The sequence below is a fragment of the Osmia bicornis genome, chromosome 8, assembly GCF_907164935.1.
Source record: "Osmia bicornis bicornis chromosome 8, iOsmBic2.1, whole genome shotgun sequence".
Taxonomy (NCBI): Eukaryota; Metazoa; Arthropoda; class Insecta; order Hymenoptera; family Megachilidae; genus Osmia; species Osmia bicornis.
The window spans coordinates 8,578,379-8,600,328 of NC_060223.1; the positions used below are offsets into that span (position 1 = coordinate 8,578,379).

Sequence of the window (21,950 nt, forward strand, 5' to 3'; positions counted from 1 at the left end):
AGGAGCAAAAGGGTGGATGGGTTAGGTGGGTGGATGTATGGGTGCGCAACGGGTAAGGGAGAAAGATAGGAGAGTTTGGTGGAAGAGAACGAGAAGGACGAATGGTAGGGAAAATGAATTCTCGTTGGCAGTCAGATAACCCGGGTACGATCGATCGGAATATCTGCCGGTCTGTTGGCGTTACACACTCCGCTTACATAGAAACGCCGCTTATATATAGAACATCGGCCATGTGCCACTCGTGCATACGTATGTATGTACATATGTACGTATGGATGTCTACATAAACGCGTCTGCGACTCTTTGCGAACGTCGGGAACGCATGTACTATGCATGAATGCGTATACTGGGTGGCTCGATTTAGCCGCTACTTTTTTTCTTTCTTTTTCAAGGAAGCACGGAAACGAAACTTTTACCTGCCTCTTTGCTGAATTATTTTTTTTCCCCTCTTTGTTTTTCTTTCTTCCTTTTTTCCGCGTCTCGTTTTCTTTGACACGTTGACTGAGCCGAGAGTCGCCGGTGATTAAACCCTCGGCTACTTCACCGGTCATTTTCACTCAATCAGTAAACGAGTTTTTCCTGCTTTGCTCGACGGTAATAATTGCGATAAAAATGACCGGAAATGTGACTGATAAAGATGCGATCGATTAATAGATTAAGCTCGTTTTCTTTCTATCAATTTTTCACTCGCGAGTTCTTACTAATAGTTCTTCAACTGTTTCATTCGTCAAGAATTCTTGTTTGCCGTCTTATCGAATCACACCGTTTACCTGCGAATTGAAACGTGTTCAGTCATATTTAATCGCCGCTTTTACTAGCACGACGTAGCTCGTATTCCCAGAAGTCTCGTTTGCTCGCTGCTTGTTTGACAATTATTCATAAGTGGAAAACTTGTTTCGGGGGAAACTCGAATCGCAGTTAACCCTTTCGCAGACCGTAAGAAACGTATACAATTGTGATTGAATCAATTGAAATCGGTTCGCTCGTTCGAATAGAATTCTCCAAGGTTTCGTTGGAATAGGCTCGGCTAGCAAACGGTGTGTTAATGAGCGTGAATAAACGTGCCGTTATCAGTCGTTGTCACTTATCGTGCGTCAAGGTACACGAACCGAACAGACGGATCCCTCTTGACTGTCAATACCTCGCCGAGATACTTGACTTGTATGTGAGTCAAGTATGCGCATAGATAAAACCAGTCACGTCGACTGTTGTCGCATATCAGAAACGGGCAAACGATACGCCAGTTATGCGAATTCGCTCCGTATAATGCCTTTCCGAATACCTGTCTCGATCGTCTATTCATTTTTCGATGATCCTAGAATTCTTGGTTCGCCACGCGGTTAGATTCGGAATCCCGCGAGGGAGAATCGGGGGAAAAAGAGGAACGAACGCGTGGGCAACAAAGAAAAACGGGCTTGAAATATTCGTAGTCGTTTCTGGGCAGGGTGAAATGGCGAGGATACAGGGGCGAAGGGGTAAGAGGGTTCGTTGTGCATGGGTGGACCAGTTCACAGGCAGAAAAGAGCAACCGGTATCCGAGGAGAACCGGTATACTGGTTGGCCGCAAAGGTAGGCGGTAAAAATCGGTGAACAAGCGAGTTGGCCAGCTTTATCGTGTCACCCTTCGTGCCTGCATACACTATCGATCAAAAGTTTGGCTGCAAACGAGCGCGTTCGCGTGTAGCGAATCGACGACAAATGTGTCTATAACTCTTTTTTGCAGAATCAAGTTTTTCTTCGATTCCCAAATCATTTAAAAATCACTTTCACCATCGACCACTTGCTCGTTGATCATTAACAATTAGCGGGTAATCGATTAACCAAAAACTCTTGTTCCTTCTGTTGCACGCACCAGCGTTCAACTGTCTCGATTTATCGTGCGTCCATTAATTAAATTAACATATGCCGGGAAAAGGTGGTATCCGACTATATCCATCAGTAACTACGACATCGCTGCTAACGTACAACTTGGTCGATGCTTTAATGGCATTATAGGATCATCCGTGAGGGATTGTAACATTGCACCAGCTAGACAATACATATCTTTTAACCATTACGCTACCCTGTTACGTTTCCTACGATGCACGTTTATCAATTGCTGATATCATTCGTGTCGACGGATGATCGATAGTCTCTTTTATATTTCACGAGTGATTTCGACGCAAAGTATTATCGGTTCAAATGGAGGGTATGATTCATAGTCGACTCGTGCTAGTTCTCCTTGACCCTTTTCTTCTTGATTTAAATCTAACGGTGGTCGTCGGATACCGTGTTCTCTTCGTTTTAACTTGTAACGTCATACAAGTTAGCGACTTTTAACGACCATCCTTCGGACGAGGATAATATCCGGCGTTCAGGATTCTGCGCTCGGCCCACTTATTCCGCATTCCTGATGCAGAGGGGCTGAAAGTTGTGTCGTTGAGCATCGAGCCACGGTTCCGCCAATAGGCAGGGCGAACGAGAACGAAAGAGAGGGATGATGTAAGGGACACAAAGCCAAGAGCGACAGGGCGAACTATTTATTTCATGGGCTTCCCTCGTGTAGACGGGAGAGCCTCCCCTTTTAATGCTCGACTCTGTGTACACGAGTCGTACATCAGCGAGCGTAGCTACATAAGGGGAAGCGACGTCGGTATTCGAGGAAGGCACACACGAGGAGGCTACATAAGGGCCACATAATGTGCGTGGCCATGTGCATCCGGCGGAATGCTACGGCCTAGGTGAAATGCCTGGTCCCGTGCCAGAGACTTTAACCTCGATTCACAATAAAACAGGCTGGAGTCTTCTTTTCTGGCACTACGGCCAGGAGCAGGTCGTGACCCGGACTAGCGCCTTTTCAACCGTATCGCCAACGAGACGCGTTCGAATCGCGGATAAAGAGAACACGGTTAAAATTACGCCGGGAAATTGTAGTTTATTCCTTTTCTCCATGTTCCATGATAATATCTGAGTTTCATTCAGATTTCTGTTCAACGCCACCGAAGGCGAAAAATCTAACTTGTGAAACGCTTCTGCTGCGTTTATCTCCGGCACTGTCCACGCTGTCGCGTTTATCTACGGTAATAAATGCGCCAGTTGAACAAAGGCGCGAACCGCCCTATACCCCGTTTATCCGCAACCCTGTCCAGTCCCGTGTCGTAACTTTACGAGCGACAACAAAGAGACTAGACTGACGTGTTACGATCATCCATCCAGCCAGGGGGATATACGCGTACGGTAACAAAGGAGAGCGTTGTTCGATCGATCGAACCAACTCGAACGATATACACCCACGACAAAGTCTTGTTCTGACCTTTTCTAAAAGTATCCCCAGACGCAACCAACGAGAAATGATAAAAGTCGAGAGAGTAAAATTGAAAGAACTCCTTGTGTTTTTTTTTTTCTTTCGAAAGTAGCGAACTTTTGAACGAGTTGTAAAATAGCTGTTTGTCTTTCGCGAATCGCGTTCGAAACAGGAATCGCGAATCGTGCGGTATTTTTAGAGATTGCGATAGTTAAATAAACGAGTCTCTTTGGTATTTCAGCCACGACCTGGAAGGAGGCCCCGAGGACGTCCTGGAAACGCAGCACAGCTACAGACTACGCCCAGGATACAGAGCCCCATTTCGCAGCAGCTTGAAAAAGGTAGGACTTTCTCCGTCTATGAAAATTTAAACAGTTGCCTTGGATATTTGTCTCTGTCGCTCCATGACCAACACTTTCTTTCTAACAAATATTGATTCAATCTAATAGACTATTGCTATGATCGAACTGATTATCATATCGATCAGATAATGATACAGTAACGCGTACTATGTGCGTCATTTCTAGTTCAGCTGAAGAAATAATGATTACGTTAATGATGTGTCGTTCCAAGGCAACTGGTTAACACCTTGAAATGTTGTCGAATGATTTTGTGACCGAACAAATTATCATATTGATCCTGTATAGACAGAATCCGCGTCATTTCCAGTTCAGATAGATACCATGACGCAAATGATCCGTCATTTTAAGTCATCAAAGCTATTTGCGAATCCAAGAATCGAATCGATACTTTGACCTGGTTTACTCGCGGTAACATCTAACCTTTCCTCTGATCGTTTCGCAATTAATCGAGAAGGTAGTCGAGCAAAAGGAAAAGGTAGATTCCGTTTGCCAAACGCTGTTCTATAACTAAGTCTTCCGCATGGTTGACGAAGCGAGGTCAAGTAGGGGTTGTCGTCGTCGTCGAATCGAATCGAATCGAGTCGAAGCGAGGCCACGATCGACCCACCTACTCGAAGGTCAGACAAAGAGCTTTTAGGGCGACAGGGGAGCTGGTTCATTGATTAAGCCGATCCGAGGGACCGGTGTGGAATTAGGGCCGCCTTAAAATGCATCGCCTCGAGGGACAGAGAGGAAAGGCAAGGTATAAGAAGAGGGAAAGATAGGGATAGAGATAGGGAAGGGCTAAAGAAAGCTTGTCAGGGTGGGATAGAAAGATCTGTGTAGAGGCAGGGAGGCGTACCGAGGGGAATAAATGATTCGAAGAAGCGAGTAGGACCGGTCCACAAACAAAAGACTCGTTGCCAGGTCTGGCTGAATCTCTGGTCTGGTTTAAGGAGAGGGAGGGCTTCGAGAGGAGAAGAAAAGAATCCGTAGGAGAGATTTCAGACAGGAAGGAAGTGCTGACTCCGAACCAAGGGAAAGAGGGTGCTGATGTTGATGGAACGAACTCCGGGATTCTTAAGTCTTTGTGTCCGGAACGAACGCTTCTTAATCCCGCGTGTACCAACGTTTTCTATTTGTTGCTCCTTTTTTTTTTCTCCCCCTTTCATTCAGTTTGTCGCGATTCCTTCCTCTTCTTCTTCGACTTAATCGAACTTTCTTTCTTCCCTCGTGATATTAAATTTCGTATTCGTTCAGTGAACTTGTCGATCGATAGAAGATTTTCTTTAACGTGAATTTACAAAATTTCCATAACGGGAACAGTATAAAATTTAAGCGTACAGAAGTGACAAGGAGAGGAGGAAATTTCAACGTAATCCGATTTTCTTGGCGACACAACGAAGCAGCTTCAATTACGGAAGCTAGTGTATAGTCCCCGCTGGAAGTTTGCTACCACAATAGTATTCGCTCGGTAAAATTGATAAAAGACAATCACGTGATCCGACACAAGCAGATCGTTCTCGGTTGTGCTCTTAAATAGACCCACCATTGGGAAACTTTATTTCCAACTAGCTTCTCTTCTGATAGCCTTTGAATCAGCGAAGTTAATTGGCAGAACTAATTTAATCGTCAATTAGAGATATTCTTAGGTGTATAAACGGCATTAAACCTTTCTTCCGCTGAATTTCCTTTTCTACCTCGATTGTCTGCTCGTCAAACCTTTTCGATAGCTGCGAATGTCACTTCCCTCTTTTTTTTCGCTATAATTTTAGCAGCTAGCTATTGCTTTTGGCAATCGGAAATTTCCTTTTGTGCGCCTGAAAACTCGAATTAATTCTGCTCGAGTTATATAGACTCGATGCCAAGAAGTATACGTATAAGCGAATAAATATTTCTGAAAATACTTCCTCAATCTATGATTTTATGAAATTTTCTTGTCTCGTGACTCGAGTTCGTCATCTTTAAATGGACGTAGCCCGTCCGAGTTAGAAACCGTGACTGCACCCTTTCCCTCCTTTCCTCTTTTCCGTACGGAGAAACAAGCAAGCAAGCAGCAGGAAGTGAAGAGAGGAGCGAACGCATCGCAAAAGTCCCCTTACGTCAGCGGGCAAATATAACCGGCACGATTGCTCCTCTATTTCTTCGTCCTCGTTTCCTCCGCGTCCACTCCAACCTCTAGAGTACTTGACCACCTCGAAACCTCTCCGAAGCGTAAGCATCGGTCGCTCCTCTCTCCATTTACTTTTTACAATTTTTCAACCATTTTATTCTCGACGTATCGTCGATGCCGATAAACGAAATTTAAGAAATTTATCTCATTTAAATTTTGCTCATCGATCGTCGCCGGTAAATTCTCGAGTTTATCGATCTCGCGCGTGCAACCTAGAATCGCGGCAGGAATCTTCTATCGGATCGAGAAACGGAGTCTCTTTCTCTTTCTGGATGATCTCCGGGTCGCGTAGAAAGCAAAGAAATTTATACGTTCGTTCTGGGAAGGCTGTCCACTCTTTCACGAGGAAAGATTCAAAGGCGCGATCTTTCTTTCCGCGAGACTTCGGTGCAGGCGGACGGGCAGACCAGCCACGAGAGCGCGGGCATGCGCTAATAAAGTAACGAGGCCTCCTTTGAAGTGGGCTTGCGTCGCTGTAATTCCTCGCTTCGTCTCGGCTTTCTTCTCTTTTCTCCCCCTTTTTCGCCCTCTGTTTCCCCTACGAAAATAAACGCGACGCGTAAAACGCAAACCGGATGACACGTTGCTGAAAATACAACCGCGGACCACTAACGTATCCTCCTCAACCTCCTCCACTTCGTTACCCGATGATATTTCCTAGTAATTACGGAGGGAAACAGAGAAGACCAGCGACGGAGAAGAATTCTTTTCTATCCGAGGGAAAAGCCCTCGTTGCGTGAATATTTCAAACAGAAAGAACCACGCTGAGGGAGAATTAAATGGACGCTCGTTGAAAGTACTAAGCGTTAATTAGGGAAACGCGCGTTCATAGTTTTCCCCGTGGCCGTTGCTAATTAAACCAGTCGTCGTCGTTGCTTGTTTTTTAATTATTTGAACATCGAAAGAATGAAATTGAAAGGGAAAGAATTTCGAGACGAATTTCACCGGGCTTTCGAACTTTTCCGACAAATGACTAAAAGAATGTATCGAAGCGACAGTCGTTTCTGTAAGGTTTCGTGCAGTTGACGGTACAAGTTGAAAGAAGGTGATTCTACGTGAGAAGATAAGTCGACAAATGTAGGCTTCACTTTCGAGAAGATCGATCTGGAAAGCTCGTGTACTACGTTTAAACTCGATAGGAAGAAACGTTGTTCGATAATAATTTTGTTCGGTTACACAACGGCCTGTACGCGTAATAAACAGAATCGTTCGAACATTGTCGCGAAACGGGGGGATGCGGAGACTGATGAAGCGAAAGAGAGAAATGGGTGCAAGTGCAGCGATCTAAATAGCAGGGAAAAACGATGGTAGAGAAAGAGCGATAGGAAAGGGAGATTGGCCGGGAAACGAGATTGATAGCGGTTGCTGGTCGTGTGCACGGGTTTGCTTGGCAGTGTACCAATCCTGCTCGCGAGTCGTCGACACTCGTGTTCCCTCTTTCCTCTTGGCTGGCAACTTTTCAAAGTCGAGTAGTCGTCGTCGTCGTCGTCGTCGTCGTCGTCGTCGCCAGCGCTGCTTCTCGTGCTCGTTTCACGAAACGAAACGAAACGAAACTCCTGGTGCCTACCTGCCGTCAGCGTTCGAACGGCACACCGTGAGAACCGAGAGGCACTCGCGAGAACGGTAAATCGAGAGATTTATTGGAAATCTCGGCGAAAGGTGGCTCTTCGTGTTCGTTAAGATCCCTCGTGGAGCAATTCTGTCGAGCATAGCCGGTTCGTTCGTCGAGTTTCAACGGAAAAGTAGTGCTTTTCGATCCGTGACGATCGTTCTGATCTGATTCGTGGCCTGTTTAATGGAGTCGCTCGATGCTCTCGTTTCGTGATACGTACGTGTAACGGTCAGACGCGTCCCAGCCTCGATGCGAAGCGAAATCCCGAGACGATCCTCGAATAATTACCCGTTCTACCTGTTCAGCTGTGTCCGCGTGACGTAACCACGTAGAAAATAGTGAACAACCGCTTTCAAAGTTGTTTGCGATGCTAATGTTGGCTGGCACACGTGTGCTACGCGGATTAAAGCGTCTCGTTGAACAGCCTGTCGGATTCCCCTGTAATATATGCATTTAACATTAGATACATTTGCAACGTACGCTCGAATTGCAGGCTAGATAGCCACATGTCGACGCGAACGCATCTGGCGACCAATGACCGTCGTGTGTCATGTGAAAGCTGCTTATCAATGAATGAATGGGTTGTAAAAACGATGGGATTGAACCCGTTCGTGGTGAAAAATTATATTTAGAAGAACAAGTCAGCTGTTGTTCAGAGTAGTCGTTGATTGCTGAACGCGTTAATTGGTCGAACGAGCTGCGCTAATAATCTAGTGCCGCGATCGCGTTATCTTGAACCTCGTCGATAAAATGCAAAACACGTGACCATTGTCTAAAAGTCTCTTTGGACGATAAAAAACGAGGAAAATTGGACGTCTGTCGTGTTTCGATTCGTAGTTTCGCAGCGAAAAATCGGCGAGTTAAGGCTGTTCGCTCGTCGAAAACGTCCGGCGAATGCATAATTTCGAAGATCGATATCGGCCGTGTTGGAATACGCGTGTTCACGTATGCGCAGTTGCGCAATACCGTGACCAGACGGCATGCAACTGCAGGGAAAAGGGGGTCGAAGTTTTCCATTCCTCGGCTCGAACGTTCGCAGCATCGTCACGGTGTAAATGCCTATCCAGACGACAAGCAGCGACTTTTGAATGAACCCCGAACACTTCGGTGAGTCATTGCCCTATCGATCTACCTTGCTCCGAGTTGCAATTCGAATTGCTTAACCGTCGCTGGGTTGCATAATGGACGGTTGCGTGTCACGGTTAATGAAATCGAGGGAAACGCGTTTGACGACGGACGCGCGACGTCCGTCGAGGGAGAAGGAATTTCCGACCCGATCGATGAATTAATCTGGTTTCGCGTCGTCGAGCGAAAAAACGGGATGAGAGGACGCAAATGGAACGTGTAAACAGCGCCGTGTGTGTTCACCTTGCGAATCAATACTCGGCCGTGTCATTAAATTTGGACCTTTGATTCAAGCGGCGTGGAATTGCTCGCTCAGCCGAGACTTCGGCGTTTTTCGATGTTTCATGGATGGTATTCGGGTCAGTGAAAATCCACTAACACGATTTAACATAGGTCGCTTTCTACCCTCTCTAAGATTTCATTAAGGGGATCTTTTTTTTATTGTTTCCGCTAAGTCGCGCATCGATGTAATTTTTCAGGCAAGCACCAGGGTTCGATATTTCGGGAGACGCACAAATTTGCCGGAATTCCAGGTAACGGCAGAGGGAATTTTGAGGAAGTAGGAGGGGTGAAGGGTGGCGGGCGCGTTGCTGACGGGAGCGCGAGACGGAATCGAGCTAACTGAAAGTTAGTTTGCAACAATAATTATCCGAGTTCTGCAACTAGTGGGCGAAACGAGCGAGCCAAGTTTAAACCGGAACGAATATAACCGTCTAATTACCTAGGGATCGCCATCCACTTGTGTACAAAAACAAATTCGCCGACGACTTTCCCAACGAGTCAGTTTTCCACGTAATACTGTTCTTCGTCAGATCGTTCGTCAAGATTAAGTTACAAATTTTACTAAATCGTTGTTCGATTCCTGTCGCGATCTTGGAAACAGTTTCACGTGGATGTAGAAGCATCGATCTTACGGATTTTACGAGCCATCGCGGGATCCGTTGGTCTTTGAAGAACCAAGAAAGATCTGCTTTTAAGGGATCGTAAAGATCCTCGGCTATTCTATCCCCTTCGGCTCCGTTGGTCCAGCTTTTCTGTCGGAGAACTTTATCGCGTACGATCGCAAAGAGCAGCTTTGCGTTACGAATATTGATGACGTACAGACGGTTTGAGATCATCCCTGTAAGAAATACCCCCTGGACGAGCTTGTTCCTCGATCGATCAGTTTCCTGGAAACCGAGCTATCTTTGTAGAGATTCCGACGTGTAAAATTATTTAATTTATATCGTATATCGCGGAAAACTTTGACGCAGACGAAAAGAAAAGCGTTTTCAAGGAAACTTTGTCGAAGGAATCTCGTATGTTACGACTTCTCGATCCCCGGGGCACACCACTCCCTGAGAGGAACGCGCATTCGATCCTCGCACGTACAAACTTTACGAGAAACTTTGCCCGAGTAGTTTCTTCCTCCGTCTGGAAATCCTGGAATGCGCTTCGCAAACTTTCCCTCAGCTCTTATGAAACATTCTTCCCTTGCAGTCGTGTTGTCTGGCACGTTGAAAACGATTCGATTGGTTCACTTGGAAAACCTGATCACGAAAATTACAGAGCGATACTAGAGATTTCAATCAAATTACTAGCCATCGCTCGGGTACAGAGGGGTAAACTTGTACCCCACTAATCTTTCCTTCCATACAACTCGAAGTTTCTATGACAAACCATGAAAATGTCATTTTCAACGCTAACGTCGCCAAATATGTTCCTTTCTGTTGCTCGAGGGAACTCCTCGAGAAACACATAGTTTATTTTCTCTGTCTCCGCCCACTTGTCGGAAGTTTCTGCATTAAGAACTCCGTAGACGCGATTGCGCGTACCATCCGGAACAAACTTTCAGATGCTCGACTCCGTGCTTTCGATTGCTTCTCTTGTTTAGTTTTCCCTCTGTGCTGGCAATTTATCCGATTAGTCGCTCGAATCTTTGCAGCCGAGCATTTTGGACGAAATATTCTGGTACGTCTTCGTAATAGAAATATCACCTTCCTTAGGTTTTTACTTCACCCTTGAAAAATTACACCTACCTTTCGGTCGTTCCCAAGGAAATTGGACAACGTCCTTTTTTACGGTCGTTTGATTTGTTCTCGTTTCTGAACCGTAATGAGCTCTTTCCCGAAAAGGACAGAGGGAAACGAGGATACACGGTAAAAACGCTTGATCCTCCTCCTCTGTTATTCGAACGGATGACAAATGAAGCAGCTATCCATCTTTCGCCTTCGAATGATCAATCTATCGACCCTCCTAGAAAAATTTCCCGGCTTCTCGATAAGAATGGAAAAAGGAGCTGTTCACCCGCTACGCGTCGTTAATTCTGTTCGTGGCATAATCGAGGCCCGCGATAACGCATGTGGCACTTGAACGCATCGGCATGTAGGGCTCCCTTTAAATGACGCATCTGTGTGCAGGTTCGCTTCCCTCTGTTCCCCTCGATTCCCACCAGTGGTTGCATAATCGCTCGAAGCAGCCAAAGGCGGTCCCCGAGAGCAGCTGTTCATCGTTGAATTCCAGCGGACGTGCACCTTCCGTCCTCGCGCCCTAGCGCGTGTTGCCAGGGGTTGAGGTGCACGCAGGTGCAATCTGACGATGGCTGAGGCGAGTAGCAGGTGGTGCATGGCAGATATCGATGAGAGTATGCGTACGGGAATCTCTACCGATTTCTCCACTCTCCCGACAGTTAGGAGATTATCGAGGGTTAGACCTCGAAACAGGAGACCCTTTCTATTCGCCTGCGAGTCATCTAATTTCCTCTTCGTGATCCTTGATTCTAATCCTGACAGGACGATAATTCCCCTTAACTCTCGCATTATTATTAAAACAACCATTTCGATGAATAATTGAACCTCCATAAATGGCGAATCGTTTCAAGAGGCGATACTCGATTAATTATCTCGTTACCAGTACTCACGCGACAGGTGATTTTTGATCGCATTACGAACGAATGGGGGCTCGTTGCAGCTCGTTAAATCCGTCGTCTAAAGCGTATCGGATCTGAATTTCATCAAGAGGGGGCGGAGGCGAGGGGCAAAAAGGCGATAGAGCAGCAGTGAAGAAAATCGATGCGGGCCAGGATCGAATTCCAATTTGCACAGGTGGGCAGAGGAGAGTGGGTGGCATGGGTGTCGTGGGTGCAGACTGGGGGTCTGTGTTCGGCAAAACCGAAAGTGAGATTAGCTTCGTTCCGGCTGGCAGACCGCCAACTTCTCCCGTGCTCGGTGCTCCCGGTTTTATTGGGCTCCCGCACGCATGCACGCACGCAGACACGGTCCGGATTTCGCGCGACCCGCTATTCCCGTACATCCGGGTCCTGCTCCGACGGATATATCGGAGCGAAACCTTCTCTCTTTCTCTCCGTGTGCCTGGTGTCGCTTTATTCTTATAGATGGTCACATTTCGCCCCGGATTTATCGGCGTTTCTGTGGACACACTCGCGCCCGATTTTTCTCTACCTCTTCGTACCGGTAATTGGATCTACCGCTTGATTTAAGCCTTTCAACGCGCGAAATTTTGTCATCTAGGTCTTCGATTGTGTTGCGAAAATACGATCCCTAATTGCCCAATTCTTTCCTTGAAATAAAATTATATCGCCCGATATAGAATCAGCCCGAGGCAGTTGTCTTTGTTCCGCGCGAGCATCTTTCGATTTGGATCAAGTGAAAAAGCTTAGTGCTTTTCTCGACCTCGAGTTTCTTTGAGGACGGTAAAATTGCGGGCAGAGTAATCGCCCGGGGGTCAGCGTTCCGAGAGTAAAATCGTCCCTGGAGGCGAAAGCGTGCCGCTCGTAAAATCACGCGCGAGGTTAAACTTACGCCGGGAGCAATTACTTTCGGCGCCGCGGAGAGCGAGAATATTTTACGAGGTCGGCGAACGGAGAACTTGCAGAGAGATAGGCCGAACGAGAGCAAAGAGAAAGAGAGAGGCAGAGAAGAGGGTCGTTAAACGACGAGAACGTAAGGTTTCTCGTGGGTTTTGTGTTTTGCTCGTGTACCCTGTTTCCCTTTTCATTTTCCTTTTCCACTCTGCCCCTTTCTTGGGAACGCGAATCGCCGAATAACTGGTTACTCGAGTCATCAGGCATCCCTTGGGTTCAGCATCTTTCCCAGTATTTTCTTGAAATAGACGAACGAGTTTCGGGAATGCAACGAAAAGGGATTCGCGCGAATTTCCTATCTTTTCTTTTGCTACCTTTTCACCGGTACCCGATGATAAAATATTGAACCTTGAAAAGTGAGACGGCGTATGAAATAATAAAACATGCTTGACCGAATGACTAAGTGCATTGAAATTTCGCAGTTGTAGATTTAGGTAAATTCCAGCGATATACAAAGTGATTCACATATTTGTCCGCTTCGTAAATCTTACGAAACTCGGTGACATCATATTCCTCTTCTGAAACGGAGCGTCACTGTCCAGTCTGTTGCCTTTTTTTCCCTGTCTCGTTTTAACGAATATTCTCGTTATGTGTCATTAAAGCAACAGAATATGATTATTTTACGTGAATAAAATGAAGTCAGCTTCGTTTTTCGTTTTGGAAGGTTGTAAACAGCCACCTACGTGTAAGTCCATTTATGGTAGGAAAGAAACGGACAGAAAGCATTCCGATGACACAAGTTTCGATTACAAACAGACATAACGTTTCGCAAAACAAGACAAAGTTATCGCGCGCATAGAAATCCACCGTATAATCGAGTTTTGACGCGGATAAACCTTTTAATAGAAGGTGTTGGCGAATCGAGCGGGGTAACGGTTGATCGAAGTTGAAAATTGATCGGACAGCACATGATTGCAACTCGTTAAAGGGCTAAATGCATCTGCACGCGCGTCTCGCAGCTGCGCACGCTTTCGCGTGCATTATGCATGCACAATGCACGCGTTGCCGGGCGACGATGCGAGCCAGCCGAGTCAGGCACGCCCACCGTTTTCAACCTCGCACCGGCTCTCTCTCTCAACCTGGGATCGACTTTTATCTTCCGTTCCCGGCTGTTTAGCCTCTCCAACGAAGATCCGACATTCTAAAGACCCCACCCTAACGTTATTCCTTTGCATTTCCGATCGATCAAACAAATTAATTGGAATTCATCTGTTTGGAATCACGGGTCGATGATAAAATCTAAATTGAACACACCGTATTGAAGCTGCTCGGTTAATTAAGCTGTTTTTTTTTTTTATTCCGTCAGTCGCATCTTCGCCTCGCGATTCGGCTTTCACGGAAGCTTGGTTCATTTCCGTCTGTCCATCGAAATTCTACCCTCTGACGGGCAGGGAAAAAAAATATCTCTCGTTTATCCCGCCCCGTGTGGTTTAGACGATAGTCGAACAAAATTGCGTTCTACCCCTTCCCCGTCTGAACGAACGAATGAAAAAATAAAAAAAGGAAGGATGAGAAAATACACGCCACGCGTGGACAGAACCATCAACGAATAGCGAGCTAAACTAACGCGCGGAAAAACGATTGATCCTTAATGGAACGCGAGCTCCGCTAAAAATCACGGATTTTTTATCAATTTTTTTCGGTGTTGAAAATTGTTTAGCCAGGGAAGTTTGAATAAAATAAATATCTAGGCTCTGTAGACTGGTACTTCGTTCGAACGAACGCTTTAAACATAGATCGGCGTTAATTTATTTTAAAACCGCTGAAAATTATCCGATTTCGAAGCTTACGCTGCCTCGGTTATGGAGCTCAACGGAAATCCTGCTGGCGTAAACAACGTTGCAATTAATTCGATATTCTCGCGATAATTTAACGCTAGTTGCATTATTTTGCCTCTCGTTTAATTCGTCCCACGCTCTCGGCTTCTCTCTGCGTTCCTTCTTTGTTCGATGAACGAACGAATGGAAACGATAGCATCTGTTTCTTAAATAATAGAAAGAACGCGAATTCATAAGGATATATCAAACGATACGAAAGTATGTCGTTGAAACTCGAAAGAGCGGAGAACGAAGAGGAGATGGAAATCAGAATGCAAAATTCCATCGTGTGGGCTGTTTCTCACCCACACAGCAACGTGCTGTACTTATCGTTCCTCGACTCGGGATAGGAAAGCCCCTGCACGAGACACAGGAAAGGCTGTCCTAATTGCCAAGATCGACGTGAGTCAGCCCATTGTCATGTAGATTGTTCCCCGTAGACTGTAGACAAGCCAGAGAGACGGAATAGATTTTTTATTCTGACCAAAAGCAAGGAGAAGTGTGAAAAGATGTCGCAAAGCGCAGAGTCGAGGAAGTAAAATTCCTTAGATAACTTTAAGAGTGTTCTTCTTAAAGAGTACATAGACGTTCGTAGAATGAAATTTTGCCTACAATTTCGAATATCATTCGAATGAAATATTTCTTGCGCGTAGGTGGATATTGTATTCGTATTAACATACAATGGATAACACGATCGATAATAGAGAAATTGTATGCAATAAAGAAAGTACGGAACGAAACGTTTTCACCATGAGTTTTCGTTTCCACGAAAAGCGAGCTTGACAGTGTAACCAATTAATAACGAGAATATATCCTACGATCCCGACGTAAATTACGAGATTTTAATTTAAAACACGATGCAGAAATACTCTTTGATTTTCTAACAATGTGTACCGTCCTGTTATTAGTTAATTAATTTGCTCGGCTCGCGCTCTCCCTCGTTTCATTCGATTCCGTGCAGGGAAAGAGAAAAATTCGAAACGACGCTCTGTAATTTATAAATGAAAACCGCGTACAATGGAACAATTCGTATTGTTGCAGCGAAGGAATTATTTATTCTTCCCAACGGGCGGTGGCGGGCGATAAATGCATATTTAACTCGGGTGTCGAGGTGAAATTGTGTGTGCGAACGACACCCGTTGCACAACCGTCTCTCTCGCCACCTATCGCGTATCGTTCTTCGCTCTTCCTTCGCGAACAATGAGCCGTTTGTAATAGTTTTGTTCATTGATCTTAGATACCTGATGCTCGAACGAGATAATACATATTTTAAATTTCAATTAGCAATTGGTGTTTCTTCTTCTTCCGGGTCGTATTAAACTCGAATTAAAAGACTATCGCGGTAACTGCACGTGTTTTTATTAAAGAGTAAAGAAATTAGAAGAAATTAGATCGAAGGAACATCAAAAGAGGACGTTGTAGAATTATTAAAGGGCGGCGGGTTGGTATATTTACGATGGATCCTCTTTAAGGCAGCCACGGGGTTGAGAAAACGGGTCGATAACGCCGTCTCGAAACAACCCCCTTCCGGCAACCCCTCGTGCATTGTAACTACCGCCACAGCCTTGCCACGCGAGCCTACAAAGGAGAACGAGAGAGGAGGGAGCGGCTTGGCGCAGAGAAGGGGGATGCTCATTCAGAGTGGGCGCTGTGTTTATCGAGAGGGGTTGCTCGCGACCCTGCAAACACTGCCAAACGGACGAGACACGCGGCGTTCCTTTCTTCGTATTTGTTTTTGGCGTTGAGTTGCGCGCAAACATACTATCATTCTCTCTTTCTCTATTTCCTTTGTGTAAATTGCGTCAGAAGGATTTTTCTCGTCACGATAACGCTTCGAAATTTAAATTTAATTTAAAGCACGATCGTATATTGGCTCTTCTTCTAGTAGGAACGAGTTTCCGGGGGAATCTCGATGGTAGGGAAACGTTTGAGTAGACGGAATTCGTGGTTCGATCGCGGAGTTGAAATTACGGAGTAAACGGCGAATTATCGAAGTCGCCGGTTCAGCGTCCGCGGTTGACCGCCAATCTCGCTTCGCTTCTCGATCGGGCACGAAATTCTGTAGCAGGCTCGACTTGTTCCATCAGAAAATCGAGTTTAGATCTTTCTCTTCTCTCGTCGCAGGCGCCCGTAATCAACTTCCCTTTTAAGCGTTCGGCATTCGTCGGTTCTCTGATTACAGCAAAAAGCAAATTTCGTGTAGATAGCTCAAGCCAAGCTGCTCGTAAAACGCGAAACACCGCCATTTCGATCGGGAGGCATAAAATCGAAAACCGGATCCGCGTTATGGAACGCGAACAACCTGCAAGCAGGATCAACCTGTCGCCGGCACGTTGCATGTCGCCGTTTCAACTTTTTTCCTTTCCCTCTAGCCGTATGATTTTTCTTCATCTCGCGTTCGAGTAGGTAAACTCATCGTCCAACCGATTTCCACTCCATTACGACCCGGGGTAGTTGCAGTCTAACTGCAATAATAGACCGTGGCCTTTTTTCTTCCTCGCATGCGTCGAATGGTTGGCGCGTTTGTTGGTGGTTAGCCAAACATACGTATTTGCCGGAAGTTTTCTTAGCAGGACAAGCAGATTCTTAAAATAGCGGATATTTATTCATCGATCGATTTGCGACGATCACACGATAGGATACTTTTGCATTCCTGTTACGTGGCGCTAAATAAAAGACGAGGATTCCTGTAACAGCAACAGTCACGTCACCGATAAAAAGGGGTAAAGTGGCAGGAAATCTCCATGAATATCGGTGCGGCACGCTCGGCAAACATTTGTCGGCGAACGTTTCAACCGATTCGTGTTTCCTCTTCCTTACCTTCCATGCTTTCTCTCGCGTTACGTTTTTCCTCTTGTTCACATATTCCATTTCGAGATCGAGAGCTAGAATTTGTAATTTAATTAAATATGAAACTATCGTCTAGAAAAAACGTGGTTAACCCATTGAATCGATAACACGTTCATCGACGTTTATTTTTCGAGAAGCTCGAAAGGGTTGCCCGCCAACGATTCCCCTTGACTTTTATACCTCTTTTTCTCGGGTCGTTTCGTTTCTCTCGCTTGTTCGTTTCTCCGCTCGTTTTTTCCTCTTTGTCAGCGAAGAAAAACCGTGACGGCTGATTTATGCGGCTCTTCTTGGATTACCATGTTGAAGTTTTCTCCTTGGCCTTGTTTGGAACGCTTCGAGACACACAGCTGGACTTTAGCATTTGGGACAGGAAGCTGAGAAATTTCCAAACGTCCTTTGACCTTTCGGAATGGGAAACGATGAGACGGTGTCCTGTTTCTCATGATATTTTTTATTGATCGACTGTGTGAAATCGAATTTTTTCTTCTCATTCACCGGAAAGTAATGCTATTCAAAATTATTTTTTTACGCAATTTTGCACAGCCTTGAATTGTCCACGAATAAGCTCTTAATGACCTTGTTATCCACTTCCGTTCGCTCGTTCTAATTGCTCGACTCGATGCTGTAATGAATCGCGTGGTTAAAGCAGCGCAAACATGGAGATCGAATCGTTGTCTGCACGATTCCTTCCTTTTCCTATCTTTTGTTTTTTTTTAGCAGAGTTGGAATTGTAAACAGGATTAATCGAGCAATAACTGTTTAAGCATCGTAGAGTCGGAATATTAATGCGGGTCACTGTAACTCGGTTCACAGAGTTCGTCGATGTTTTCCTCGATCAATTTCGACGGATAAGAAATAATTGATAGAATCGCGTTTCTAATCGCGTGGAAACGAGTCACGAGGATCGATTTCCAAAGCATCGTGGCTCGATTGAATGAGAGATGGAAAGGAGAGCGAGGAGAGCGTGAGAGAGTCGCGGCGTGGTATCGCAGCTGCGACAGCAACCGGTTTGATAATGACGTGTTGAACGAGTAAACGAGATATCCTCGAGAATGGTGGCGGGCTGGTCGACGTGGAAGGCTCAAGGGAGAGCCAGCGAAAAAACAGACTCCTTTGCTCTTCGTCGATGCATTTACAAGTGGAATGGACCACGACCGTTAACCCTTTCATCGGTGAATTTTCGTAATGCGAGCCGGCCACCTGGAGAAACCTTCTTTTCTCGAGTTTCAACAAACTCTCCACAGCCCTGTTTGCATTGAAAGCTTTGTCCAGTGTCCTTTATAATCCTTCTTCCTTGAAAGGTCAATAAGTTATCCTGAAAATTGATCACAGGAAACGTTATCTCCGTTTTTCGTCGACAACTTCGTACCAAGATTCTTGCAAATTATATAACGCACTCGGGGTAATTACGTAACACACAAAACTGGCCGGCAACGTGTAAACTGCTAGTAAAGTGTAAATTGCTAGTAAAAATAATTGGTCGTTAAAGCAACAGTCGTCAAGGTCTTCGCGAGTATCCTCTATGCTCAGTTGATAGAGGAATTCAAATCAGCGAGCAACGAGGTCGTTGATTAAATTATTAATCGGTATCTACGCGAGTGATCGATAATGCTAATTGCACGAGCGACAATATCGCGTCGTTGCGACGCGGACGATCAGCCTTCGATTAAATTTGGAATCAGCGAGCATTTCGAACGAACCTCGAAGACGTTTCGATGTTCGAGAAAAGGTTTGTTGATAGGCGTTTAACGCTTCTGTAACGTATCAACGAGAGATTTCGAGGCACGAAATTCGATTCGCGTTTAAAAATAGCGCGGTAAACACGGCGCAGAGAGGACAGGTGTTTAAACATCTGGAGCTTCATACCACGAGCACAGTTTATACTTTGAAACTCTTACTTATCGAGGTATTCCTGGCATTCGAGTGTTACCGCGAATCCTTGACCGCCTTTGAGCAAGCTCATTCCATATTCCCTTCGTTGTTCCTTTTCATTTTGTTTATCGATTTCCATCGCTCCGCTCGTGCGGATAAGGTGCAGCTTTTAGACCCGCGTCTACATCGAGATTTAATTAGAATTTACGTCGATGAGGTAAATGGTAGTAAACGAGCAAGTGTTTAGCGGAGTAGTAATGGCAGTAAAGTAGGGCTTTACAATCTGCTTCAATATTTCCAAGCTTTCCTAAAGCACGACTTGTTCGTGAAACATGTGTGAATCGCGTGACTCACGTGTTCCACCTTGAACAAATTATTCTTTGCGTAACGCTAGCCGCGAATAATTGCCGTACGATAAGAATGCCGCGTATCGATCCTCCTCGTAATTGCTCCTCCTCAAAGATCGTGTCCAACTCGATTTATGCAACAAAGTAACAAAGTGAAAATTGATTTGTAACGTTTACAAGTCGAGGCTGTCGCTTAGTTTGCAAAACTCGCGCGGATCAAAGGTAAAGGCGGTAATTAACGAGTTGTTCGTTCGCGAAACAAGGAGAGAACGTTCGTTTACGACGAAACGATTCTTACGAAGGCCTTGAAGATCGAGAGACACCGGTTCGCTCGCAAATGGTTTCCTGTCGTTCTCGAAAGAAACACCTGGCGTTGGCTGAGGGAATAAATTGACCAGAATTTTTTAAATCGAACACCTTTTTCGATCGTGATCGTTCTTTTACTTGACTAACGTGAATGATTTTCTGTTTCAGGTAAATATCCATGATTGTTTCATTGCTTCCTAAGAGCCGTGCAATTTTCCCGAGTCGGTAAGTCGAATCAGTTTATCCTCCTCATGATAGATCAGGTTGTTACGAGTTATTTACCGCTACTACATCCAGGATGTAGTTTAGATAAAGCCTTTTTGCTTGGAAATCTATATGAAGGGATATATGAGCAACGAGATAAGGGCAGGAATATAAATAATTTTTTTATCCGTACGATCGCTCTCCTCGAGTTTTCCAATCAATTAATCGGACTGTGTTGCTGCTTTCGCGAACACATTATCCCAAGAAAATTTATCGGCGTCATCGAGCTCAGCCACGTCGTAACTTTCAATCTTATCGCCGTGGCGATTCATAAAATCCAGGCAATCACGTCACGTTACTCGTCGCGAACGTCCTCGTTTCATCGACGGCCTCGTAAAACGTAGAAAGCACAGAATACGCTATCCGTTCAAAGTCCAAAGTAGATAAATGCCCGCGTATCGTCGATAGACACAATAAAACAATGTTTATTTATAAAGCCAAGAGAAGCTTCGACTTGCGAACTGGTTTTCAACTTTAAACTATTCAAAGAGCGAACTGCATCGTTTATAATTTATCGCTCCGATTCGATATCTTGAATTACGCGTTGAAGAATTCAAATCTACGCGATTCTCCTCCGAAGAAGAATCTTACGTCCACCGAGACGAAAGAAAATAAACAAAGCTCGCGGATAAGAACCGAAACGATTCGATGCCACGGAATATTTTACGGCACCGGAATGGCTCGTGAATCAATTAATGTATATAAAAGTTGTATCATTTTTTTCATCTTGCTTGTACGGTCCCGACAAGGTTCTGGGGTGCGATGAACCGAGCGTATCGTCGCGATAACCCTGCCTTTCTCCCCGTAAATAGCTCGACTCCTCGGGGTTATCGGTTTCACCGCGAGCATGCAACGAAATCGCTGGTTTCCGGGTAACGCGATGACCGACGATCGCGTTGCTAAAAACCCCACTCTATATTTCGTCTTTTCTCACAGATGCACGAATGTGCTGAACACGTTGAACATCGTAAATACAATAAATAAAATATCGTGGCACGAGAGCGTGGTAGGTCGGAATCGTTTGAGAAAATCGCTTTCTCAGGCTTGGTTGAGGTTCGTTGCTGGATCGATCGTGGAGGATCGATCCCTCCCTCGGGGTTCTTCAGCTTTGCAAAGCAAGTTGTCGGACCAGATTTCGGTAGAGCCTCGATGAAGGCAGGTCCGGGACGGGTTTCGACGTTGACGAAGCAAAACCCGTCCCTCGTTCGTTCGATCCTCGATTCTCCATCGGGAGCCCTTTATTCCCTCGGGTAGAACGTGGCGAGGAGAAGAGGTCAATGCACAGAGGAACCTGTTCTTCGTAACAGGTACCGAATCGAGTTTTCCTTCTTCCTCGGCAGCGAATCGTTGAACCTTCCAAGTGCATCGTTCAATTTTTTAATACCAGAACAACCTACTTGAATTTACACCTGCTTTTAGATTGAAAATAAATTGAAAGTAAATTCATTTGAAACAAAGGATCTATAATCCGTCGATTCGAGAGGGTCGGTAGTTGGAGTGTTGAACGGAAACCTAGAAGGGTGTATTCCTATCGTTAGGCAGCTGTGCTTGTACGTTGCTCCGTTCGGGTCATTGAAGCTGCGATTAAAATTGTTTTCAATGAAACGAATCGAGAAAGGAGATAAAGAGCACGCTCTCTCGAGTATACGCGCTGTTATTTTGAAGTCGAAACACGATTAAAACGGTGAGATTAAAAGAAAGAAAATGGTGTTGTTAAATAGAGAGGCGTTATCGAAAAATGCGATGAATGTATTCAATACAACGTAGAATTACGGGTAGAACGCGTCGGAATAAAGGAGGAGAAGGGAAAAGAAGGTTAGAAGGGAAACGGTGAGGTAAAATGGTCTTGGTTGAAGAACGACCGCAAGAAGCGTGTGCGAGTCGGGGCAATTTCGATAATTGTATTCAACTGCCGTGTTTGGCTCGGAGAGGATCCTTTCTTCGTGTTTGGTCCCGCTAGAAAGAAAGCATTGGTTGGTTCTCCGGTGCAAAAAGAAGGCGAACGAGCGGCTCGTTCACAATGCAGCCGGAAACAGGTTTCGGGACTCTTAAATGGCTGGCAACTCGCCAGCCTGCTCGTAATACGTCTGCGACTAAT

General features: G+C 45.4%; 1 protein-coding gene across 5 annotated transcripts in view; it reads left to right on the top strand.

Moving 5' to 3' along the window:
- The window catches only part of LOC114873724 (serine/arginine repetitive matrix protein 2), a 151,993-nt gene that overhangs the window by 37,341 nt on the left and 92,702 nt on the right, over positions 1-21,950 (top strand). For all 5 annotated transcript variants that reach the window (XM_029182352.2, XM_029182348.2, XM_029182350.2 and 2 more), the window contains exon 7: positions 3,525-3,624. In XM_029182352.2, the coding sequence (XP_029038185.2) occupies positions 3,525-3,624 (100 nt within the window). The remainder of the gene's footprint in view (positions 1-3,524; positions 3,625-21,950) is intronic.